Source organism: Furipterus horrens, unplaced genomic scaffold, assembly GCF_987537825.1.
Source record: "Furipterus horrens unplaced genomic scaffold, mFurHor1.1.pri manual_scaffold_11, whole genome shotgun sequence".
NCBI lineage: Eukaryota > Metazoa > Chordata > Mammalia > Chiroptera > Furipteridae > Furipterus > Furipterus horrens.
The window spans coordinates 47,929,823-47,956,587 of NW_028327181.1; the positions used below are offsets into that span (position 1 = coordinate 47,929,823).

The following is a 26,765-nucleotide window of genomic DNA, read 5'->3' on the forward strand; positions in this document are numbered from 1 at the left end:
TAAAATATAAAATTATAAAAATATAAGCTTAAAATAGATATTTACAAATTTTTGTCTGAGAGAGCCTAAACATTACACAAAAACCAGAAACTACAAGAAAATAAAATATTGATAGATTTGATTACATAAAATTAACATTTATACATCAAAATAATAATAAATGAAAACCAGAAGTAAACAACATAAAAGGGAGAAGACATTTATAGCATAATGGGTTCAAATCTTTACTATATAAAGAAATCTCACACGCAACACATAAAGACAAGCACTGAAGACAGGAATGGATGAAAAGCAAACAGGCCATTTACAGAAAAAAATACAAGTCACCATTCAACACATGGAAAAAAATAACACCTTACCAGCAGTTTTAAACACAGAAAACTTAAGTGTCACTTTTATCCATCAAATTGGTAGTTATTTAGAAAAATATATGAATACCTATCATTTATTGGTGAAGGTACGATAAGTGGGTGGTCACTTTGGTAACAGCATAAGCAGGTAAAACGTTTCTCTAGGGATATTAGTCAGTGTAAATCAAGAGTTTTCAGAATATGCATACCCTCTGAGCTAGCAAAGCCACTCGGATGCCCTTATCCTAGGAAAATCACCATAGACTTAACTTCGAGGATATTAATTACAGTAGTATTTATAATAATAATAATAAAAACCTGAAAACAATCTGGATGGAATGTTGGTAAATAAATTATGGTCTAAACACGCAATGACATGCTATATATGCATTTAAAAAAGGCCCAGTTCTAAGTATCTACTTTCAGAAATAAATGTGTATAAGAACTTATATGTATGATGAAATTAAAAATCATTATTTTAATACTAAAAAACAAGAGACTATCTAAATATTAATTAATTAAGAAATGGTTCAATAAGTGCAATGTACCCACACCACAGAATACTAACCAACCTTTAAGAAAAGGAGGTAGTTTTAATTACATTGATGAGGAAGCATGTCTATTTAAAGAAAGCAAATAACAATACAAAATGTGTATCATGACCCCATTTTTATAACACAAACGCAACAGAAACTATACATGCATTAATAATATAATATAATATAATAATTAATTAATCTTCTTTGTACCTTTACTATATGCTAGGTTTAGTACTAATTTATTTACCCATATTATCTCATGTAATCTTCATAACAATCCTATGAGGCAGAATTATCCCTATCTTACAGATGAAAAACTGAGCCTTGAGAGGTTTGAAAAAAAATGCTCCGATCATCACAAAGCACTAAATGGTAGACCAGAGAGCCCCACCCTGCCTGCCTGACTCCAGAGGACTGCTGTTCACACAAACATTACAGAACAGACCGCGCGCAGAAGGAGGCTGAAGACCTGTGTGCCAAAGACTGGTTACTGCACAGGCTGGAGACTTTTCATACATTATGTTTTAGTTATAAGAAAACACTAAACACGGTAAACATTAACACAAATATTTTTTAATTACATAAAAGTATTTACATTTTGTTTAAAAAGCAAAAATATATAAATGAGATGTATAGAAAAAAATTCTAGAATACACCAAGTTCATAAAAATGGTTACTATGTTGAGAGAATGAAATTACAGGGGGATTCCTTTCTGCTTGTTTTTGCTTATCTTTATTTTCTAGTTTTCTAAAGCAAACACACAATAATAAAATAAGCATATAATTACTCAGGTATTTAAAAACATGAATTAAAATTCAAAAAATTATGGTAGCTGAAGACTCCAATACACTCAAAACTAAACAAGCAGTCTAAAATAAAATTGTATCCTCCATTCCTGTTTTTTTTCTTTTTCTTTTAATAAAAAGCAACATTCTAGGCACTAGTGGGGGGAAAAATCTATACGTACATTGATAGACTAGTTTATATCCGTTCCATCAACCACATAATCGATTGATTCCAATAAACACCCTATTTTTAGTGTTCTGGTCTCAGAAAGTGTGTTGCAGCTTTTCAGCACAGATGTTATTTAGGAAAGAATTTCTGCTTTTTATTGACCTATATTAAGTATAAATTCAGTTTGGTCACCAAAGCCCCTTATGATCCTAATCCAAAATTTCTTCACTTCAGTGTGGTCCTTGCAGCAAACTCCAAAACACATTGTAAATAGCTCAGCTGGCAAGAGAAACTCAAGGGAGACATATTATTTCTTTATAAACTCAATCTTACTTTCTTTCATAGAAGAAAAATCTTTAAATGGCATTAGCACCAGCAAACATTTGGCTCAGATCCTGGCATCAATGCCAAGGCATCAGGCTGCTGTCCTACAAATAACCACTATATGGCCTTTCACTTTTTCTACAGTTCCTTTTCCTCAGTATATTACAGCTATAAACAAAAGGAGGCCAAGAAAGAAAGACTAGTTCTATAAAAGCGATCGCTAATTCCCAGATACTTCTGCCTTGACTATCATTAACTATAAATGAATTGCCCAAGATGTTAAGAGTCCAAAAGAAATCAATTGGTAAAGAAAAAAATCCCGCTGACTCCAAGACATGTGCAAATTCAAGTAATAAACTAAATAGGGAGGGAAAAGGTCAAATATAAGGGTAGGGGTCACCCGAAGGGTGCTGCCTCTTTAAATGGAATAAGCAGAAGGAAATGACTTTAATTCAATTAGCTCATCTGGAAACCTGGGGCATGGAATATATAAAATGATGCTAGAAGAATTTACTGCCCCAGGACTTTTCTATCTGTGGTTACAGGGGAGGCTGCTGCTCCCCATCTCCCGGTGCATCTTGCTTTTGCATGGCTCTCTTGTGTGGTCCAGATCCTGCCCAGCTGGCTTTTCCTGCTGCCCAGAAGGGAGGACTGCTCTGGCTCTCACTAGGTGAGCTCTCCCACATGCAGCCATGACAGTGCGCCTGGGACCAGCACTCTGCCCATGTAACACCTACTTCACTTTCTCAAAGGGTGGTCCAGGACCACCTAGCATCGGATCATCTGGCATGCTTGTCAAAAATGCGCATCTCTGGGTCCTGTCCCAGCTGATGGGCTCTGAATCCCTGGGGACCGTAGCCAGAAAGCACCGTCTGAACACATGTGCTAGGTATGCTCCTTTGCACACTGACACATGGGAAGCAGTGGGTCGATGGGCACCATACAGCACAGTATGTACTATTAAATGAGTAATTTAACCATTGCTTTAGATTTGGACCCCATGTTTTAAATACCAGACTCTGCATCTGCCTATTTAGATATACAACAACATAAGGTATATAAAAAGAAAAACAATAAAACATTAGCCAGTACAAAGGAGAGAAAGATGTGGCTACAAAAAACAAAACAAAACATAAACTAATTATCACACTTTCCTCTTCGTTCCTAAAGAAATAAGCATTTATGAGAATAAACTTTAAAAAATTATTTTACATTAATTATTTAAAGTTAGCTCTTTTAACACTCTAAGAAGACAAAACACTGATAATTATTTCTTCATCTGGCAGTCAGTCAGCACTGACTTCCTAACTGCCAAATAAAATAACTCTGTGGCCAGGCATCTTGGTATCCCTCTAGCGTCTAAGAGTGCTGACCTCCTCCTTCGTCAATGCTTCTGTGAGAAAGCCCTGCCCTGTTTTCCCGTCCCTGATCATGTTATTTCCTCTTAGGCTCCATAACACACTCTACCTGAGTTTTAAAAGGGGACGTACTCCAAGGTCCTGTCCTTGGCCTTGCGCTGTGGTCCCTCTACACACTGGCCCCTGGCAACCTTGGCCTGCGCCACGCTGAAGTCCTCTCCTTCCTTCTCCGGCCCCGTGTTCCATCTGAGCGCCTGTCCCTCACAGCCAACTGCCTCTGCCCACTGAAGCCCTTCACTGGATATGCCAGTGACAACTCAAATTCCACGCGTCCGAAACTTAACTCGTCATCTTCCCCCAACAGTTTCTTCCTTCAGTGCCTGCGTTCTTAGGTCTCCACATCATTCACCCAGCCCTCCGCTTTTCTAGCGCAGGGGCAGCAAAAGCAAATAGTGTGAGGGCGCCCGGGCATTTTTTAATTAAGAAACAAGTATATAGCTCTTAACACAGTTATTTCTATGTAATTTACAAATGTTAACTTATTTAATACTCAGAACCACCCTTTGAAGTAGGTATTATTATCCCTAGTTTGCAGATTGATAAACTGAGGCACAGAGCAGTGATGGAACTCGTTCCAGGTCCCTCAGCTCGGGAGAGCCAGGGTTTGAACGCAGGGACTCCATGCTCTCTCTGGGAGAACGGGGCAGAGTGTAGGGTAATAAGCAGCACAGGGCTCAGGGACCGGAGAACGCTTGCCTCCGCTCGTGCGGCCCCGGGTCCTAACCCTCCCTGCCTGATGCCTCCGCAGCACTTCACCACACCCACTGCTCTGTTCATTGCTTCCTTAATACTTCTCCCTCTTTCCCCCTCTCTCCCTCCCCACCACAGCCTTAGTTCAGCCCAAGTCATGGCTCCATGGGCTACCGCTGACTCCTTCCTGAACCTCGACAGTCCATGCTCTATAGCTGGGGTCAGAAAACTTTTTCTATAAAGAACCAGAGAGAAGATATTCAGGCTCTCGAAGCCATACGTTTTCTATCGTAACTACTCAACTCTGCCAATGCAGCGTATCAGTATAGAACAAATGGGGACGGCTGTGTTCCAATAAAACTATTTACAAAACAGGCGGCCCTTGCTCAATAGTACTACCCCTGCGGTTTTCTTAATCATTCCTATTCCTTATACTGAAATACATTGCTCATGGTCCCCACACCTTAGAGAACATAATAAAAATATTAAAGTATCAAAAACCTACAAGTGAATGCTTTTATAACCACAGGCTGGTAAAAATCTTTTTAAGCACTGGAAAAAAAAAATCTAAAAAATTTGAATACATATAAGTTAAAAATCTCAACAGGGTAAAATAAAACAATGAAATATCACAAGTACAGTAAAGGGGAAAAAGCAGACTGCGAAAAAAATTTAATGCATATCCTGGATGAAATGCTAAAAAGAGCTCTAATGACCATTAGGAAATGATCGAGGGTATGAGGTAAATAATAGAAGGAAAAATACAAATGATCAAGATAGAGAAAAAGATGTAACTCCCACTAAAACTTAAAAAATAAAAATTAACACACACACACACACAATCTGTTTCAATTATCAAACAGGCAACTCTGGTAAAGACTGTTAGTTCACAAGCACAGAATACAGAAGAAATCAGACTTCCATCTGCTGTTGGAGGGAATGTAAATGGTAGTATATTCCTTAGGCACAAACCGATCAATCTATCAAAATTAATATGTTTAAAGCTAGCAATTACATTTCTAAACACTTATCCTACATATAGACTCACGTAAGTATACAAAGACTCATGTACATAAATGTTAATCACAGAATTGCTTTTAATAGCAAAAACTGGAAACATCCTAAATGCTTAATGGCAGCTTCACATAATGGAAGAGTATGCAGTGAAGTAAATACTGTCAGTGAAAGCTACACTATTAAGAGAAAATGGCAAGATGCAGAACAGTGTGTGCATGTACGTATAACAATCCCATTTCTATTAAAATATAAAACCGTATCTATATCTTTATATCTGTACACACACACACACACACACACACACACGTGTAGGCAAAAGTAGGTTTATGGTTGAGTACACAAAACAGAGTTTATACTGGTATTATTCATTAGTTATTGTATATTTGTATTTACTACTGTAAACCTACATTTTCCCACCCGTGTGCATGTGTGTGTGCATGTGTGTATGGAAGGCTACATTTTAAGTAGGGGTTTTATCTAGAATGAATGGAATGGGTACTATTTCAGCTTAAGGTATTTGTTTCTGTACTTAAATTTCTTTTTCTTACAATAAATTTATATTAACTCAGTAGTATTTAAAATCCACTTAAAAGATAAGTAAGACAAAATGCAAAGTGACTGTGTTCCTCCAAAAAACTTCCACTGCTTGGTTATAACATCCAAACTCTTTAGCACAAAATATTGGGTTTGCCAAAAAGTTTTTTTTTTCCATAAGATGACTCTAGTAGTGCTTAGTTGTCTTTTTTTTTTTTTTCAGCTGTGACTCCAGACAGGATCCAAAGAGGAGTTTTACCATCTCTTCTCTGGGTTTTATGGAGACTTACTTTACCCTTCTGTGTTAGCCTCCTAAGGCACTGCATCAACCTTAAAAGGGCACAAGAAAGGGCGGTGCTTAGTTGTCTTTAACGTCATTAGAAACAATTTTGTGAGATTATATTGTGACAACTGTCATATCAGCATTCACTTAAAAAATCTTATCAAAATTAGTGAATTATTATGTAGCCATTTTAATATTGAAGATGGAAGAAAATATGCAACATTTTCAGCATATTATGTTTCATTATTTCAAAAAAGGTAAAAACGCAACTGAAACATAAATAAAGATTTGTGATGGGGAAGGCGCTGTGACTGATCAAAAGGGTCAAAAGTGGTTTGCAAAGTTTTGTGCTGCAGATTTCTCGCTGGACAACGCTCCATGGTCGGGTAGACCAGTTGAAGGTGATAGCGATCAAATCGAGATGTTAATTGAAAACAATCAATGTTCTACCATGTGAGAGATAGCCAACATACTCAAGATATCCAAATCAATAAAGCTATTGATGAAAGTGAAAAATGTGTCTTTTATGGGAAAAACCTAAACGGACTTGTGGCTAACCAACTCGATACGTGCCAACATGACAAAATGACCCCATTTAACTCTTCAACTTCAGTAAGTGCCCTTCCTACACAGCACTCGGGCTGTACTGCATTATTCAGGCACACTTCAGTTCACTGCATATGCCAGGACCCTCTGCTTACGCCCCTTGCCTTTTCTGCCTAATAAAGACTCATTCACTTCAACCCTCTCCACAGGCCGAAAGGACACTCTCTTCCTTGAGTCCCCACTCAGCCTTATGCACACATCTCTTAGAATACCTGTAATATTAATTGCCCTAATGATGGATATAGCAGTAATAATAGTGTTGATAACAGCTAATTTAGTGCCTACTAGGTGCTGGGCACATAGGTGTTTTAAATTATCTCATTTAATCCTCACAATGAGGCTATGAAGTAAGTACCACTATCTCTATTTCATAGGTAAAGAAACTAAGACACTTCTAAGGTTAAGACTGCTCAGATCACATAGGTATTGAATTTTGGGGGGCTTAAAACACAGATGTATCAGACCACAGTTGTTTTGTTTAAATATGTGTATGTGTACAAAGTTTCCCCAGTAGACTATCAACTTATTGAGGACAGAAATCATGTGTGAGTTACCTCTGTATCTCCAGCAACTAGCATCAAGGGGTACATGGTAAACACCCAATAATAAATACTAAAGGCGAGCAGTCTTTTAGTATTAAAAAGGGACTGAACTGTCATCATCCAGACCCACCCACTATATAATGGAGCAGTCCCTTCTTCACCTTCCCTCCAAGATGCTGTTTCCCCTTGGATAGTTCCAACAACAAGCAGCACTGCCTAACATGGCGATGTTCTTAGGGGAACTCTCCTTCCTTCTGAGAGAGACCGCCAGCCTGTTGGCTGTGCAGTCTCCTAGTTCTGCCTGCTGGACCATAAATTAGCAGTATGGCTCTTTTAAATCAAGGGAGCTACAGATGTCTGAAGATGGCTATTGTGCCTCCATTTTCCCTTCCTTCACTATCTTTCTCTCTCCTTCATTCTCTTTTCTAAGCAAAACAAGTTCATTCCCCCCGTGACAGGGTTTCCGTATCCCCTCTTCCTTGTGGGTGTCCTCCGCTGGAGGGCTTCAGTCTGCCAGTTCCCTCTCAAAAGCAAGCCCCAACCAAGAGAAGCACTGGACCCAGAGAGCTAGAAGTACTCTACAAGCACATGGCATGATTTCTGCCCTCAAAGGTGGGCAATAACGTGTTTGCCAGTAATTATTTGAAAACTAACCTTTGAAGGTCTCTCATGTGCCAGTCACGCTGCTGAGTAATTTCAATGCATTCTGTGATTGAATTCTTAAATAATTTGCTATTTTTTTACTTTCTAGATGAGGGAATTATCTCATGAAGGTCAAGGATCTACCCAAAGTCTCACTGGCTAGTAAACGTCACAGCCAGGATCTGAACTCATAGTCAGCATCTGCCTGACCTCAAAGCCATATTCTGAGTTTTGAGAAGGGAGAGTTAAGTCAAGAGCAGGCCAAAAAAGGTCTAATGGAGAAGCCCTGAAGGGTTCTGACTGGTCCCCCATGGAGCAGAAGGGAACAGGGAAGGGGAAAAAGATGTTTCTGCTGAGGAGTAAATCATTTCCATTTACAATGTTGCTTTACAATCAGGCGGGGCTGAGGCAGGAGCAGCCCAGAGGAACGCTTGAGCGGTGAGGACCATGTGAAAGCAGGGTTTCGGGAAGCCAGTCTGGCAGCCCTGGGTGGTGCACGCTGCGGTGGAAGGAGGAGGAGGGCAGAGATGTCAGGCTGCTCCAATAACGCAAGACCTCACAGGGTTTGGACCCGAGCTAGGATGGAGGCTTCAGAAACGGGGATGAGAAATCGCACAGGCTCTACACAAGATGCCACTGGTAACAGCCGGATGACAGGCTGAAGATGACAATGGAAAGCAAAGAATGATGCTCAGATTTCTCCTCCAGGACTGCGGATGGCAATGGGCCGATGAGAGAGTACTGACCCGCAGAGTGAGCAGCAGCTCCCAGGGGCCATGCTCAGTGACACTGCACGCGGAGAAAGAAGCTGCTGCTGACAGCGGAGGTCCCTTCTCATGTCCACAGACTGAGAGGCCCTGTTTTGGGGACATCCTAAAACCACATCTTTTCTACAGTTACTCTTAACACGTCAACATGACACTCGTGACAAAAGATAACTTCCTTAGAAATGTGATGATTCCTTGCTCAGTTACCAGCACGCACCAAGACATAATTTCAAAGGTACGACCTGAAATTAGTCTCACTGTTATAGCACCATGTAAGTGCCACTATAATTCTTTATCAGACTCCCTCTGTCCATGTCTCATCCCCCAGAAGATGTTCTTTAAATGAACTTGGTCACTGAGGAAAGTTGTGTCTGGTTTAATTCCTTTTACCCTGGATTTCACGCTCAGCTCTCTTGATCTTCTCTACTCTCCCAGCCTCCCTGTCTCATCTGTTTACTTTCTGATTTTGACTCAGTAATAGCATTGGCCACTTTCTGTCCTCAAAAGTACAACTTTATCATTTACCCATTTCTTCTTATTCTCATCCAAAAAGAAAAGGAGAGACCAGGTCTTCGTGTGCAGGATGATCCAGAACACGATCTCTGAACAGTGTTAGCCCAGAATAGGCTATTTCTAAGTTTAGTTACGAGATGGGATGATAATAACAAAGCTTTGCCTGCTCACAGGGTGGCTGTAACAGCCAATGACATAATTGGGTAACTACCTAAATGTATGCAATAGAATTGGTGTGGTTTGATGAAATTAGGTAAAAAATCTGGTTCTAAACCTCCTTTCAGAGAAGCACTCGAAATCCCTCCATACCGGGGATACTCCCAGAGGTCCTACAAAAAGCAACACAGCCGTGAGCTGGGAGTCCCAGAGGCCACTGTGGTTCCAACGCACACCAAGCGCAGCAGCGCAGACGGTCCTGTTGTCAGAACTCAGACAGACAGAACTCACTATCTCATTGCGCCTCTCAAGGACAGCAGGTGTAAAGACACAAAGACAAGAAAGAAGCAGGACAGGCATTCTATTTTAATTGCAAATAAAGGAGAGTAGTTTTAGTACAATATGTTTAGTACAATACTAGTCACAATTCTGAGTAAATAGAACTCAGAACATTTTATTTCAGATTCCAACTGAAGAGAGGAAAATATGAAGAGAGGATCTGCAGGTTCAAAACATTCCTTTAGGGGCAGTAAATAAAATTAGCTTTTTGTTTAACTAAAAATAAAGTTTCAAGTAAGAATCTCACTATAGCAGAAAAACAAAGTACCTGTGAGTTTGATTTTGGACAGTCGAGCCAAAATTCCTGGCAACTCGTCTACACGCAGCTTCATCTCCTTCCACTGCTTTTCCTCTTTAGTCTCTTTTCCCACATCTACTGAGCCTTCAATTACTGAGGCAGGTTCTAGTGTAAGCCATTCCTTTTCGTTTGGCTTTCTGGACAAAGACAGACTAGAAGGAGCAAAAGGTTTCCTCTCGCCTACTTCTGCTTTGGCTTGACTCGAAGACGTTTTTTCAAGGTAAGGCAACGCCACCGGCTCTGACTTCGGCTTCACTTGCTGGCTGAGGCTTCTGTTCAGCTGCGTGACATACTAAATTTTAAAAAAACATGTTACTATACAAAGCCCAAAATGGTTATTTACTTACATCTTCCATCAGCTCAACGTTTACAGTACTTAAAAGATTTTCCTATTACTTTATAAATACGTGGCACGTGAACTAATATTAGAGTGCTTGTTACATGGAAATGACTAGACTAAAAGACAAGGAGAATGCAATTCAAATTCTGTGGTTTAGAAACTCCTTGGAATTTAAGTTCCTCGAAAGAAAAGATAAATTTATTTCTTATTCATCTCCTCCAGAATTTTCTCTAATGTAGCACCAGAAACTGGTGATTTAACATTCAAATACTATGAAAAAGTTTTCCCTAATCAAGAGTCCAAATAACCTGTTGGTTGTCCCCGTTCGCAGGCAAACGGCACAGAGAGGGTTCAGGGGCCGTGCATAATCCAGGTCTCAGTGACACCACAGCAGTGTGTGTGAGGAAGGAACACGGGCTTTAGAGTTAGACCGTCTCTATTACTTACCTACAATAATTACTACTAGCAGTCAGTGGTGAGGCATTGTACAGTTTTATATAATGCATATTGTAGTTTTGTAATATAGACCTCATTTAAGCTTTGCAAGAGTTGCTAAATAAAATGGATCATTATTAGTATCTCTCTTTAATTTACAGATGGGGAAATCAAGGCTGAGAAATAAACTGACAGAGCCAACACTCAACAACCAGTTAGTTACAGGAGGCCCTGGGACCTGGAACCACCTGTACTAATACCTAGTTCAGATACTTTGCCATTACACGTTATAGCCTTAGGAATTATACCCTCGTTAATGAATCCAGAGTTCTGTTTACATAGAAAAGGCATAATACATAATTGAGTTTCTCTTCTAAATATCCATTATCCTTGAACCTCCAACTTTAAAAGTCTGAACATTAATAGAAATTTAAATCTCCTACCAAAACAGTAAGTTTTACAACACTTTAAGTTAAAGTGGGCATTTTAAGTTAAAAAAAAAAAAAAAAGATGAGAGAATGTCAACTAGAATTTTAGATTAAGAATTTGCCATCATCTCATGCTTGCATTACAGCTGAGAGTTCTTAGCTACCATTTCTCCAGGCCCTCACTGGTAATTTAGAGTAAATTACCACGCTGCCCACATATCATGGAGCCGACCTAGACACGGGCCCACAGGAGGACTGAGATCTATTATCAACGCCCATTACAAAATGCCTAGCAAATTACTAAAAATTCAGTTTGTTTGAGTCAGACATGTATGTGTTTAAAAGACTTTTTGAATGCACTGCTAATATAAAAAAGCAGGAGGGTCACAATGTTAAAGCAATTATTTCTGTATTATTGATATATACTCACAGAATTTTAAAAATTTAAACAGTTTAACTTTCCCTAATTTTAGCCTAGTTGAAATATATCAGAAATTTCCGATCTTTCTCCAAATGTAATCATACGTCTAAGCTCAGGCACTAGAATTATTCTGGTTTCAGTTAAGAATAAACAAAACAAGGTATTAAGGTTCTGAATAAACTGCGGAGGGCACGAAATAAAAGTTCTTTTTGAAGAGTACTTCTCACTACTCTCCTTATAACATGATTTGCTGAAATTCCCGTACACAGAGAGAGTGAAGGCAGACAGTAGCTTCCTTCGGAACATACCATGCGTCTGAGGAAGGTGAAGTGCTGAAATGTGATCCACTGCTTACTGACGTTCCTGAAGATATGCATAAACTTGTGAGGGCATTCCAGGGCTGCTCTTCTTTCTAGATGCCAGACACATCCTCCTACCCAACCTGTAACAGAGAGAGAAGGAACAATGTTAAAACGATGAATTCTTCGCATCAGATGCACCTATCCAGAACCAACGCCTGCACCATGGTAAACAACACTTACATGATGAATCATAAATCTGAAATGATCTAATCCACGTTTGTAAATAGACACAATTTATCAGCCTTACCCCCTGATTCAGTCAGTGAAACTCTTCAACAGAGCTAGGGAAATCTTCCATTTGGGGATCATTATGCTTTTGTTCTATTAAATGCCAAAATGACCACACTAGATATTTTTAAGAAGAAAATATAGAATGATCAGTTTCAGTCACTTTTTTAAAAGTATGAAATGAGAAGCATAATTTTTCTCAATAAATAACTGCAAACTGAAAGAAATATTTCAGATCAATATTTTGGCCATGTTGGATAAGCCAACTAAAGGGGTAAGAAAACAGTTCTCAATAGAATATGAATTTATCAATCTCGTTACAAAGAATTTGGCTTTTAATAATTCTTCTAAACCTTCTCTCAAATATCAGCAAATCCAGTGCTTCTGTATGAAGTCTCACCCTGGTCAAGCCCTCAACAGCATAACAGTGCAGATTCTCCCTTTGTAAGAGCCTCTCCTCCTCGGCTTCCACGACACCAAAGGCTCCTGGTTGTCTGCTGCCTTCCACACATCCCTTCTCAGTTTCCTGTGCTGTCTGCTCTTGCAGTTGTGTTCCTACTGACTGAACATTATAAGAAACTCCTGAGCAAATGCAATTATAGGGTATCTTTTCATCTCTAAGCCATTTCTGGCATCATTATACCTATTTCCAACTGCTCTCTTACTACCTCCACGAGGCTGGGCTGCAGTATCTCTTTAGGAACACTGTTCTCGCCCATATCTCTACTGTCTCTATTGCAGATAAAACCATCACTCCAGGAACATTCTAAATTCTTCCTTCATCATTTCATAACTATTAAGTCCAGTGAACTATGAAAGAGAGGTCAAATGTGTCTACTTCTTTTCATTCCTATTTTGCAGACTCTTATTATCTTACATTTGGATGATGGTAATAATTGTAGGATTCAAGCTAGTCACCCCAACTTCAGTAATTTCCTTCCCTGTCTAATTTAAGTTCCATAAAGCCAATGGTTTTCTTCCCGAAGCCCAAAATGTATATACTATCCACCCAAACATGAACATATAACTCACAGGAGCAAGGCTGTCTCATCATCACACAACTCGCTTGTCCACCTGCTCGCAGCTTCTGGCCTCACCTATCAAATTTCCGAAGTCTCTTTCAACTACCCTATAACTTAATACTCTCTCTCTCCCCTTTTTATGGCATTTCTTAATGGAAACTGCTTCCATTAGTCTCCATCATATTTTTTAGTTCCTGGGTGGCAGGGCCTTACTCACTTTTTCTACAACAGACAGCAGACTGCTTTCCATGTAATAATGAAATAGTATTTGATGACTGGACCACCTCCACAGCTTACTTGAACTGTGGGAAGAACTATCACTGCCCCTTGGAATTCATGGCAACTATCTTAGAGTGGCGGTAAGTCACTCCTTCACTGAAATTGGAGTTTCAAACCTCAGTTTATTATGGAAGACTTATTTTCCATATATCTGAATGTGTGTTTACCTGTATATGTATACATAAAGGAATAGCAATGCTTTTTGAAATTTCTTGAAATTAGTCCTCTGACATTTCAGTTTTATTTATAATTTTAATAGTGTGTATTTTCCTTTTTTTGGCCTTAATACTGTTCTGTAAGATACTAGGGTTTCAATATTAAATAATTATATCTAGAAGACATCAAGATTTTATTGTTCTGGACCTTAATTTTAAAACCAGTTTTTAGTTCTTTGGGTCCAGTGAAAAATGCATGTTGCTGGAAGGGAAAGAGCCACGTGAAAAAATATCTCTCATGACTAAATGGGTGAAACTGAGATTTTACAGAATGGTTGTAAGGGGAAAAAATAAATAAGTAAATAAACAGCCAGGAAACTGTACTTTTAAATGATGAAAACATTTCATTTAGTCAAAACATGTACATTTGTATGAACTGGTGCCCAGGAATTCAAAGACATTTCAGCTCTATGTGAACAAATTTAGATTTGAAGCTACACAGGGTTCACAATAGCTACATTAAATCTGGAAACACGTGACTATATCCACTATTCACCATCAACAAGTCATGACTACACGGCTTTGAGAATGAGTTGAACAGACAAGTAACTGAAGGTCCTGAATTTTATTTTAACGGCTGTGAAGTACTTTGAGTTTTTAGAAGCAAAATCAGACACGACCACTAGATACCTAATATAGTTTCAAATTACCTCTCTGCCTCCTTTTCTCACCACGCTGCTTCCATGCCAAGCTCTTGTAGTAGATCTTCCAAGTGGATCAAAGTAAGTCATACAGACCACTTACTAGCAGATTTGTTGGCAATGATGTTCGTAGCTTCAAGAAGCTAAGCTGTCTACCGGTTCCTTCTTACTAGCATTGAAAAGACTGATCCAGCAACAAACCATGTGGACCATATGTATATGCAGCCCACTCACTAGAACTGGGGAATTCTGAGCAGCTAAGTGGCACTATCTTACAAAAAGCTGAAAGTTCAGGACAGAAAGGCAGACACAGAGCTAGTCTGAGGACCTGAAACGGAAAACTCTCCATACAGAGGTGATAACTCAAGCCCAAAGAAAGGCTGAGCTCTCTGAGAATGAGTGTAAAGGGTCAGGATCAAAGAACACTCAAAGTCGGGCATGGTAGAAGGTGGCAAGTAATTCTAAAAGAACCACAGACCTAAAAACTAATAATTTTCATTATGAAAAACTTCAGTCACAGACAAAAGCAGAAGAATACAATGAGCCCTACTGCTTTACCCTCAGCTTCAACAATTGCCAAATCAAGGCCAATCTTGTTTCATTTATACTCGCTCCCACTTCTCACCCTCTTTCCCATTTTTGAATCAGAAGGGACCTTTGAAATCACCCAATTCAATTGCCTCATTTTAGAGATGAGTAAATTCAATTCCAGAAAAGGCCGATCACTTGCTCTGAGATCACACAGACCAGAAAAGACCCATAAAACAACGCCATGAGGAAAAAGAAAAGAAGAAGAAAAAAAAGAAAAGAATCTCATACATTCAGTGACCAATATTGCCAGGCAGTACAGAGAGCTTGTGATACATAGGACCTAAAAAAAGTTTCTGGGATTTGACCAAAAAGGAGTCCCTGGATTCTCCTATCCATCCCCGATATGGCCCAGGAGCAACACATTCCTCTCATTAGTTATCATCCCGAACTACTGGGGGCAAAGTAATTCTCAACGTCCTCTTTAATAACTCCATCAGAGCAAATTTCACTCATTCACAAATAACTACCGAGAGCCAACAATGTACACCACGTACCGTCCTGGGCCCTGGGGTCACAGAGGTGACTCGGAGACCTGTCGCTACCTTCACAACGTTTATATTCCAGCTGGGAGAAACACATGATAAGCCGCTCTATGAATAAACACGGCCTGTCTGTGCTAACCATCATAAGAGATACAGGGTGATGGGAGAAGAGAGGGGCAGGAGCTCCACTTCGGATGGGGCAGGCAGGGTAGGCGGCTCGAAAAGTGACTTCTGAGCTAAGTCCTTCCTTGCTATGTGCAAGGAAGCACGTCGCACCTTTAAGATAAAGTTGTTACAGGTTTTTCAAGTGGGACGATGACAAGAGGGTCGGTCCACGCTGAAGGGTACCGAGCTAAGTCTGCAGCCACGGCCCGCTGTCTGCAGCTGTCACCATCATTTCACTATCGTCGTTAGCATCATGACCCTTTCACACTGGAAGGCTTGTGAGTGGGGGCACAGCGCTTCCGCTGTCCCTTCATGCCCGTGCCTACGAACTGAGGCTCTGAAAGGCCGAATGGCTCCTGGAGCCCCGTCTCCTCTCTCCAGTCTCCGCTCCATGAAAGTCAAAAGAAGCCCCAGACACCTACCGCCCCGCCAGGGGAGCGGGTCGGAAGCGTGTGCACCACCGGACCCTAGTTCCGTGGCCTCTTCACTTCAAGCTACTCCAAGGGTCACATCCCCACAACCGATGCCCAGCCGACCTCGCCAAGGGCTCCCAAGGTTGCAGCCAGCCGGAACCACGGTGTAGTGCTGGCAAAAAGGAGGGAACTGCCCCAAAGTTGCGCCCGAGAGCGACTCAGTACCTGTCAGGAGGCGTGCGGAGAGACTGTGTGGGGACGTGGCCATAGCGCACGAGTCTGGCCGCTCCTCGCGAACCCCGTGTCCTCTCTCCTCACGGGCTGCTGGGCGCCGCCACCTTCCCCCCCCGCCCCCCGTAGGAGAAAAGACGCTTCCGGTCCGTCACTTCCGGCGAGCGGGACGCGGAAGTGAAGGAGTGATTTTGGAAGGTGTTCTTAGTGGGACCCGCGTGAGAATGCTGGACTGGAAGTTGGCGGCCCGGGGTTCTTTCGGGAAACGTGAGGAGCTCGGTGTGGCGACGTGCTCCGGAAGGAAAGGCCCGAGGCGGAAGGCGGGGCCGCGCCTCCCGCCCCCAGAGGTTCCCGGCGTCCCCGGGCTGGAGCCGAGTGCTGGCCTGCGCGGGGGAGGACCTGGCCGCGGAATGTTCGCGGCGATTCAAAGTTCCTTTTGGGATATTTGTTAGTGTCCGAATCGCCAAGAAGAAGTGGTTCTTGGGACGGTGCCTCCACGTTCAGCCTAATCACAATTACAGCTTTACTGAATTCGCTGTCAGACGGGAGGACCGATGAATTCGAGGCTGCGTGTTCCAGGTCCGCACCGGGGAAGGGGCTCAAGAATATCTCACGAGGAAGAAGGTGCGGATGGTTAAAATATCGGGCTCTGGAGTGAGATCTGCATTTGAGTCTTGGCTCCGCCTCCTGGCCTGTGACCTGCTTGAGCCAATTGCTCAAGTCCTCTGAACCTATAGTTGTACAACAGGAATAATTATAGTATATATATATACACACACACATACATATATATATGTGTGTGTGTGTGTATATATAATATGTACATTAAGATGAATGAGAGAATTAATGTCTCTCCAGGGAGTTGCCAGGTGCCTACCACATACAAGCATTAATAAGTTATCACAAGTGAAGGGATTACCAGGGCAAGTCTCAGCAGCCCTCCCCTCAGCTGCTTTTCCTGTTGGAGTTGCACGGTTAATGTACAGGGAAGAAAAAAGAGTCAGCCTTTGAAAAAGAAGAACTAGGCAGCTGGCATCTGTAAGGGCCTTCAGCGATACGGTGATAGCTAACATTGGAGTCACCTCAACTAACATTGCTCGGCAGAGGGGATGCTGAAAAACACAAGGTTCCCCCAGAGGCTGTAGGGGCTTACACTAGACCAGTAGGGGCGCGGGGTTTGCCAATGAAGGAGTCATTGCGAGGAGGTGGGGTAGAAAGTGCTGCGAAAACAGAGGTAGCAATCCTGTGTCGTTGGGTCAGGTGAGGCCTCAGATTTAAACTTGGTACTCGGGAACAGATTTTTCCTGCATGCAAGGAAGGGAAAAGGTACATGAAGAGAAAATAAATTAAAAAGGAAGTAAATACTATGTTCAAAGTTTTGAAACCCCTTAAAGTTTTTCAAATGTTTTTATAAATGTGATGTTTTTATCGGCAGCAAATATTATCCTCTATCAATAACATGTTAAGGCTCAAAGAGGTTTAAGTGACCATTCCAGTTACCTAGTTGCTGAATTCTGTACCTGTTACAGTGTTATTTCCACCAGGACACTTGGCCTTATTCAGCTAAGCATCTTGGAGGGTCTCAGTTTTGTGATTTATAAAGCACAGTATTTTAACCTTGGCTACCTGTGACAATCACCTATAAGACTTTAAAAATTACAGATGTCTGAGCCACCCTCAGACCTATTAAATCAGAAGGGGTGTGGCATGGTTGGAAGGGACTTGGACTTTTCTTTTTAAAGCACCACAGGTGATTTGTGCACATAGACCTGAAAATTACTGGATTTCCGTTTTGTTTTTAAAACACCTGTCTAAATGGTTGATTAACATGAATGTTCTATTTCATATATTCATAAAATAGGAATTCTCAAATTCTCTACGCTTATAATAGACAAGGAGATTAATAGACAATGTTCCTCCTTGGCCAATTGATTTTTCCTTCATTTAAAATCCTTTCTAAATACAGGGCCAAGGTATGATCAAGTACACAAATGAATGCATAGGTTACTATTTATTGAGAGAAACTAGAGTGAGTGTTTTATGGGTGAGATGCCTAAAACATGAGTACATTTTGGCTTGATTGGTCAGGAAATGTATTCCCCTTGGCTAATATTTGTAATCAAGTTAGCCTAGGTTAGCAGCACCAATCATACTCTCCTGAAAAGTGATCCCTGGAGATACTTCTGAAAAGAGGGTTTCATGGCCATATACATTGGCTTGTCCATACACACGTGCAAGGAGGCTGAGAAAACAAGAAAACTGCAGTGATTATCCTGACCCATCACAATCCATTACTGTGGACCGAGACGTATTGCTGTTCAATGCCATGAAAACCCGGGAAATGCTAGGCTTACACGCTCACAAAGCCAAGCACGTGAACAAGCAATCTTGGAGGTTGGAGTATACTCGTATTGAAAATTTTTATTCTAAGGCGACTCAGACTACCTGGTTTCAAACTGCCTTGCTTTATTAGACTTTTTCTGGATGAGTCCTTTAAAAATACCACCTATAAGCTTTGCCCTTTAGTCAGTGTGGAGTTATAGGGCTTATCGAGCTAGGCCTCCTAGCCATACAGCTCAGACTTCTCATTTTATAAAGATTTAGAAACTGAGGTACAGACAGTTTTAAGTAATTTACTCTTAAGTGATAAAACTTTGTCTCCAGCCCCGCAGGCCAACATTTTTTCCATCTCATTGTCTTTTTGTCCCTCATTCTATCAGTAGTTTTCTCACTAATGAAATGATGTAGGGCCCCATAATTATGCATATTTATTTATTTCACTTTGAATTTGGGGGTATTTACATTTCAAGTAAAATGTATTCTGTAGATTATGTTTTTAATTGTTTATTTTGTTAATATTGCTTATGGAAATAAAGGATTAAAAACATTTTTAGTTAACAGCCTAATTTTAATTATCTCATAATTATTGAAAGATGAATTGTCTAGTATAATTTTATGTTAATTTGGTCATTACAGTTTGTACTTGCTTATGTATTTTTTTAAGCATGATTCTAAATAATCAATATAAAGCTCTGTATTTTGTCTCAGACATTGATGTTATTAGATGGCTCCTCTATTTTCCTTAATGTTTCAGCACTTAGTTAAAACCGAGCTGTTCTTAATCCCACTTTGTTCTGTACTGGATTTGCTTCAAAATTTTAAACTGTTTCTCCTTAGAGCATTTTCATACATATGCTGAATTTTATATCATATGACACAACTTCTGAGTAGATGCTACATCTTTCAAAGTCCAGAATAAAGACTGCATTCCCAGCCTCCCTTGTAGCTTGGTGTCACTCTGTGACTAATTCTGGTCAGTGGGGTGTAAGCAGAGTGATGTGTTTAACTTCTAAGTGTCTTTAACTGTAGAGAGCAAGTCTTTACTTGCTTGCTAGAATTCAGATGAGATGGCTGGAACTTGAACAACATGTTAGATCACAAGACCCAAGCCACATGTGATCACACGGAAGCCAGCAAAGCAATAAAATGGGTGGAGCTTTGGGTACCTACTGGCTGTGGAACTGCCTTACTAGCCTTGGACTTACTACATGTGGGAGAAATAAATTTCCGCTTGTTAATTGAGGTTTTCTGAACTAATATGCCTGGCTCATAGCCCAAAAAATGATAGAGTTCAGTCTTAAATGGTTCCGTATAAGTTTCAAGAGGTGGCAAAAATAAAAATTAATAGTTTTTAAGGAGTATTTTTAGAAGGAAAATTTGGGGTTATGCTATTCAAAAATGCTTTGTAATAATGCAGCTTGATGAAGTTGATGGAACTCAGAATCTAGAAAAATGAGTTTTTCTTTTTAAAAGATAAGGTTGTGTGTCCTTTCTATGCTATTTAGGAGTGAGGGCACCATGAGTTTATACTGTCAGCCCCAATTGGTAGACACAGTTTGTGATGTGGAGAATGAGAATTATTCAACTTCACGGAAGTATTGCTAAAGACCATCCTACTTCTCTAGCTCTGGTATTCACTACATTTGTTTCTCACCAATCCCTTGTACTCCAGAGTAGACTCTACTTAATATCCTTTAGGATGAAGTTACCTCTGTCCTCAAAAAAGATTGTGAACACGGGTAAGTTAAGTACCAGGATATTACTGGGCATGTTGCTAACAGTGAAGCTTTTGGGGAGAGGGTCAACGAGATTAGAATATTGCGTTTCAACTTCACATCTTCTCTTTGGACTTGGTCTCTTGAGATTTTCTTCTTGGAATGTATTCCTCACCCCTACCCATCACTTTGGATGTTTCTTCCCCTGTTCCTGTGATTTTGGGAGCGGTGGTGACAAGTTAGGCCTGTCTATGCTTCTTGCTTGAGAGATGTCTGCTTTGAAAAGGGGTCCTGGAAAAATGTGGATGCTCAGGCTCCTTCCAATGAGATGGGCTCTGCCCTTGTGCTCCTTTGGAGGCTTAGCAAAGGTATCTTCTGCTGCAATAGGCCGCTCAGGTGTAGGGAGGCATGGAGTAGTTCATCAGGACCCTGCCTTTGGCTGCCTGTCTCTTCAGGACAATGCCACTGAGTCAAGTCCAGTCAGAAGGCAGAAGGCACACCCGTTACTTGAACAGAGAATTTAACATCAAGATAAACACATACGAAGCGATGAACTAAGTAATCGAAGGGCTACACAGAGAACTCAGTCGTGTCACAGAAGAAGCAACTGCAGGAAGCAACTACCAGCTCTATGGCTGGGGAACAAAAACGAAGGTGTTAGGATTCGTACAACCGAGAAACCTAGAGGAACAGGAGAAATTGTCTACTGGTGCTGTGGTCTCTGAGGGAGACCTAACAAAGCTGGTTCTTCATGTTTTAGAAAAACTGTCCTCTGGGCTCAGCTACTGCTGCTGGGGTGAAGAAGCATTGCAGTGAGCCGCCCGGAACTGCAAGCAGACAGGGAGAGGTAGGAGGAGGAAGTTCCAACTCCATCTTCCAGGCTGGCAACATTGCTGTCTCTTATTGGCAGAGCTGAACAGTGAGCTTTCAAGAGAGTGGATTGCAGACTCCTATCTTCAGTACAACTAGGCACAGAATAGAAAGGTAGGTTTGGAGCCAGAGCAGAGAACCACAGTGAGTTCTTATTTGAGTAGATGTTCCACTCTAAGTGTACAGATTAAAGTTTACAAATCAGCCTCCTCTGAGCTTGAGTAGCTTAAATCAGTGCCTAGGTTCTCTTAACAGTTCTCCCAAGGTGGCAGATAACACCAGGATTGAGTCCCCGTCCGAGATGACTCCAATCAGGGGATACACCTCAGCTGTAAGCTGCTGCTGCTCTCCCCCCAGCCCCCAGGCTCAATTCTGCCTCTGAATTTTGGCATAACACATGTGAGAAGTGCAGTTCCAAATCCGGAAAGCAGAACCAGCCCCAGAAGATGAATCATGATCACTTCAAGTCTGAGTAATCTCATTCACATTTGCCTGGTACTCTTTCCCAGAGTTTTTTTTTTTTTTTTTTTTTTTACAACCAGAGGTGGCCATATTACCCAATTCTAGCTGGAGAGATAGAAGGAGAAACCTGCTGGCAAGGTTTGTGGGAATAGTTTTGTTTAGTGCTTCAAAAGTCAGGCATGCCTTTCCCCTTTTATTCCCAGGAAGCAGGGCTGAGAGTGTAATTCCTGACACAGGCAGCCAGCTTACAACTATGCTGAGAAGACACAGTGGGAAAATAGAACCAGGTTCTTGATGAAATTGTTGAGCCACTGTACCAAGTCCGGAACATCTATCTGCAGACTCGCTGCTACAAGCATATTGTTTTGCTTAAGCTACTGTGTGGTTTCCTGTCCATTGCATCCCCGGTGATACATTCATCCAGCAGCAGAGCTGAGCAACCTGGCATCAAAGCACAGCAAAGACAGATGGCTTGAAGAAACAGCTGGAATCATGTCAGATATCTGAAATGCACGTCATGTTTAACAAAAATAAAAAATTTGAATACGGTACCTGTTTTAATGTGATATAATACACAATTATTTAAATAATACAAACATAAAAGGAGCAATTTTGTGTATTTTCCTGTCTTCTTTGCTATTTGCTGTGTCCCCAACTGCCTCGGTGATGCCAGAATGTCCTGCTTTCCCACATCAGGAAAGCAGCTGTCCCTCCCCCGGTGTCCTCCTCAGCAGCTCAGAGCCTAGAGAAGAAAGTGGTGAAATGGTCCAAGGGTAGCAGGTGACAAAACCTACTGGGCACTAAGCTGAGAAAATCATAGCCCATAAATCCTTGAGTACACATTATATATTTAGCTACTAGGAACTCTCAAAAATGGATCGTATATATTCTGGTAAGTGACCCATCAATGTTATAAAAATAGAGAATTCCAAGATACGAGGAGACTTGCTAAAGGCAAATTAGTAAGAGAAATCCAGAGAAGTTATTCTCCAAACAATAAGCTACCGGGAAAGCATGGGCATCCTTTCTTTTCTAAAATCAGTTACTAGTTCTCATCAATGGATGTTCATGTGCGTGTTTAAGACAACAGCAGAAAATGAAGATGCTGATTTCTTTTTTGAAATAAATGTTGATGCGTGTTTGCAAATGTACTGTTTATTTAGTACCAATAGTGTATGGATGTTTTAGCATGCCATCTCATTCACTTTTCACAACAATCCCATTTTCAGATGAAGAGCTTGAGAGCTTAACAGGTTAAATCATTTTCCCAAGTTTGCATAAGTAAAAAGTAAGTGCCACAGCTAGAATTTAATCCTGTCTGATTCCCAAGCATGTGTTCTTAATCCTAATACTGGGCTGTCTCCCATATTTTATGTATTATAGAGTCCTCATTATCTGGCATTTTTTTCCTACTAGTCTAGAGTTTCACATTTCATCAAACTAGTAAAGTTCTTGAAGTTCGGCCTCAAAAAATTACTTGATTTTACGTGTTTTGACTTGGGTTCAATTTCTTTGACCTCAGTTTCCATATTTATAGAACAGAATACCAATACCAGGTCTATCACTTAAATTATGTTGTACTTTCAATACTTAATGAGAGTTCCTTCCAGAGGCCTACCCAAGACCTACTGAGTCAAAAGGCTTTGGGGGTGGGCCTGGAATCCAGTTAAGAAAAATGGTATTATTTTATAAAAATCACATAAGCTTTGTACAAAAATGTTAAGAGTACAGAAAAAAGAAAGAGTTTCCAGGAGAGAGGGCTTGTCAAGGAGGGTGATGATGGTGGTGATGGTGGTAGAGACAGTGTTGATAACAAACAACCCATTCTATTTATTAGATATTTCCTATGTGCCAAAATTTACAGGTCTCACCTCATTTAATCACATTAAGTTTCTCAATAATCTTATAACTAACCCATTATTCATATTTTTTTTAATCTAAAGTAATTGAAGCTCAAAGTGTTTGAGAAATCTGTATTTGTTTCCTAAGGCCGCCTTAACAAAGTTCTGTAAACTGGGTGGCTTGAAAGAGCACATATGTATTGCCTCCCATTTAAGGAGGCTGAAAGCTGAAATCAAGGTGTAGGCAGCACCATCTCCCTCCAGAGCCTCTAGAGGAGGAGTCTTCCTTGCTTCTTCCAGCTTCCTGTAGCCTCCTTGGCTTGTGGCAGCAAAACTCTAATCTCCTCCTCTGTCTTCACATGGCCACATTCCTTCTAGGCTCTGTCTTCACAAGACGTTCTCTGTGTGTGTGTGTCTTGTGTTCAAATTTCGCTATTTTAAGGACGTAAGTAATATTGGATAAGGGGTCACCCTACTGACCTCACCTTAATTTGATCACATCTGCAAAGACCCTATGTCTGACTAAGGTCACATTCGTAGGTACTGGGGTATAGGATGTCACATATCTTTTGGGGGACACAATTCATCCCATAACACTACCAAGGATACAATGGCTAGTAAGTGTGGAATTAGTTTTGAACTTAAGTGATGCTAGAATCTGGCCCATCAAACTGGCCCATCGGCCACCAGCCACCACGTATCCTATCCCAGTGGTCTGCACTTGGAGAAATTGTATTGCAATGCCTTGGGAAAGGAGAAGGTATAATAAAAATGAAAAAAAGAATCTTGAAACTATTCATTAGAAACTTATTTACAAGAGCACAAAACTCTGGGTTGGTCTCAGATATTTCCTCTGCAACAGTAGATGCCAAATGACTCCACAGGGTTTTGAGGGGGGAAAAGTTATGAGCTAAGAACTTTATACCCAGCAATTTGTCTTTCAGTGGGACAGGCAGGCATTCTCAGAAATGCAAGGGTTCAGAAAATATTCCACTTGTTGAAAATCTATTTGAAGATACATTCCAGTGGTTCATAGGGTTTGGGATTATATAGACCAGAAAAAAATTCAAGAATAATTTAGAAACCAACATAGGAGTGCCAACTTTTAACTTCATAAAAGGGTTTAAAACAAATGAAACTACCATCTGTAATATACATATAATCGCTTCATAAAAGATAGATTATTTTAATGCCAAAAATATTAAAAGGATATAATCTGATAGCTGTTTAAGTGGAATAGTTTAGCTTTCTTAAAAAAAAAAAAAAAATCACGTTTAATATATTTTACCCCAGAACAGTGAAAAAAGTTTTCCACAGATAAGATCTCATCCATGAATGGGTGTTTGAAAACGGAGACCTGCCTGAGACACAAAGACGACATCAAATGAAAATGAGTTCTGGCCAGCGTTCATGATTTATGCAACTGAGGGAAAAATTTTATTTGAAATTGACTGTAATCATTTCCATTTTCTGAGGCAAGTTTCAGTGGGAAAATAAATCTTTTCAGTGCTACTCTCTTCCACACACAGAGTATGGTGGAAGGTAGAAGATAACTTGTTCCCTCCACCGACATCTGGGTTTCCATTTAGTCTTTTCCAGTTCTCCTGGAAATGTCCATGAAAGGACCACTGGTCCAAAATGATGTTTGTACATGCACATGTCCTTAGTTCTCCCTCTCAGATTCTCTGTGAGAAGAACATGTCTGCATTTGAAACCAGGGCTAGTGCCCATTCGGCTATAATTTGTAAAAAATTCCGCAAAGTAGAGTAAGATGAGGCCCGATTGAGAATAGAACCCATCGATTTATGATTCATGACATATAAAGTGGGAGACTCATGTGTGGAGAAAGAGGAGGGGCCAGTAAGCAAAATTCAATCAATACCTCCCTCCTCAAACTTAGAACAAAAAGGGCTGAGAGCCAGGACAAGCAGAACCTGGGAGTAAATATATCAGGTACAGACACAGAGGCTACTTGAAGTATTCGATCACATTTACACTTGGAATGAGCTCACAGGCTCAGTAAAGCAGGGCAGCCGTGTAGCTGGCTTAAAACTGAGGGAGTGGGTTCCAGTTGGGAAGTGCTGCCTTGGAGCATTGCCCTAGGGCTCTAGCTAAGTGTGGGCTAGAGCTACAACCAAGAATACAAGTTCTTAGGCTCAGCAGTGAATTTCCTACCCCCCCCCATCAGTTCTCTTACTTATCTAGTATAAAATAATATGGTAAATCAAAACATGATTTCCCCTGTCACAGTAATAATAGGTATCAATATTTAAACATAAACTAATAAGAACTTTACAAACTTGACTAAAGGATTCTAATATGGTGACAAGAAGTCCTCAAATCTAAATGACATGACACAAATGAAAGATTTACCTCTTGTTCGCTTAGAGGTTGATGCAGGTTGAGTGATTCTTCAACACGGCCATCCTCCAAGCAATAACTGAAAGACCCAGACTGCTTCAATCTTGTGATGCCACCATTCTTAGTATGTGGTCTCTGTGGTCACTACCTTAGAGAGAGTGCATGTGTGTAAAGGACTCACATGCCTCTTGATTCCCTCTGATCATAAATGGCAAATGTATTATACTTCCAGCCCATCATCAGAACTAAACAAATGGCTTCAGTATATTGATAACTGCAACATAAATGCATCTCAGAACTGTAGGCGAGCAGTGAAATATACAAGAACTCCTCTACTGTGGGAACATAAAAAAAAAAAAAGAAGAAAATGAAAGATATATCACCTTTCTGTATTAGAAGAGATAAAATTGTAATGTTAATTCTAATGTAATCTATGGCTATAACATAATCTCAGATGCATTACCTAATTAAGTGATTCCAAAGCTTTTTTTGAAGAATAAACTAGCAAGAATAGCAAAGAAAAGTCAGAAAATAAAATGGAGTAAGGTAGGTCTCTCTGTTAAGGTGTTAAAATGTACTTAAACCTCCAATAGCTGAAATAACTTGGTGGTAATTGCCCCAAAATAGGTAGAAAGGTCTTTGGAAGAGAATGAAAACTCTAACAACAGACTAAAGAATATAGAAGTATTTGGCATATCTAGATAAGGGTAGCATGTTAAGTCAGTATGGAAAAGAGTGCTTATGTGAGAAACAGTGTAGGAGCCACTAAATCATCCCTTTGGAGGAAAAAAAGTTATGTGTGTACCTCACACTATTCTCCAAAATTTATTTCAGATGGATTGAAACTTCCAAATGAGTTAATAGAAGAAAATATAAGCTTGGGAAGGATAATCTAATCATATCTTAAATAATAAAATCCAGAAAGGTAAAGATGCATACATTTTTAACCT

At 40.4% G+C, this 26,765-nt stretch overlaps 1 protein-coding gene and 1 non-coding gene across 2 annotated transcripts in view; both read right to left on the reverse strand.

The window, feature by feature from the left end:
* COX10 (cytochrome c oxidase assembly factor heme A:farnesyltransferase COX10) overlaps positions 1-16,351 on the reverse strand; it is a 117,278-nt gene extending 100,927 nt beyond the window's left edge. The window contains exons 1-3 of the mRNA XM_090291936.1: positions 16,221-16,351; positions 11,906-12,039; positions 9,944-10,265 (exon numbers count right to left, since the gene is read on the reverse strand). Coding sequence (XP_090148062.1) covers positions 9,944-10,265; positions 11,906-12,039; positions 16,221-16,263 — 499 coding nt within the window. The 5' untranslated portion in view covers positions 16,264-16,351. The remainder of the gene's footprint in view (positions 1-9,943; positions 10,266-11,905; positions 12,040-16,220) is intronic.
* Positions 6,049-6,170, reverse strand: LOC149997522 (small nucleolar RNA SNORA26). The gene has a single exon (XR_016507350.1). It is a non-coding gene; the product is annotated as a small nucleolar RNA SNORA26 (small nucleolar RNA).
* Positions 16,352-26,765: the final 10,414 nt, after the last annotated feature.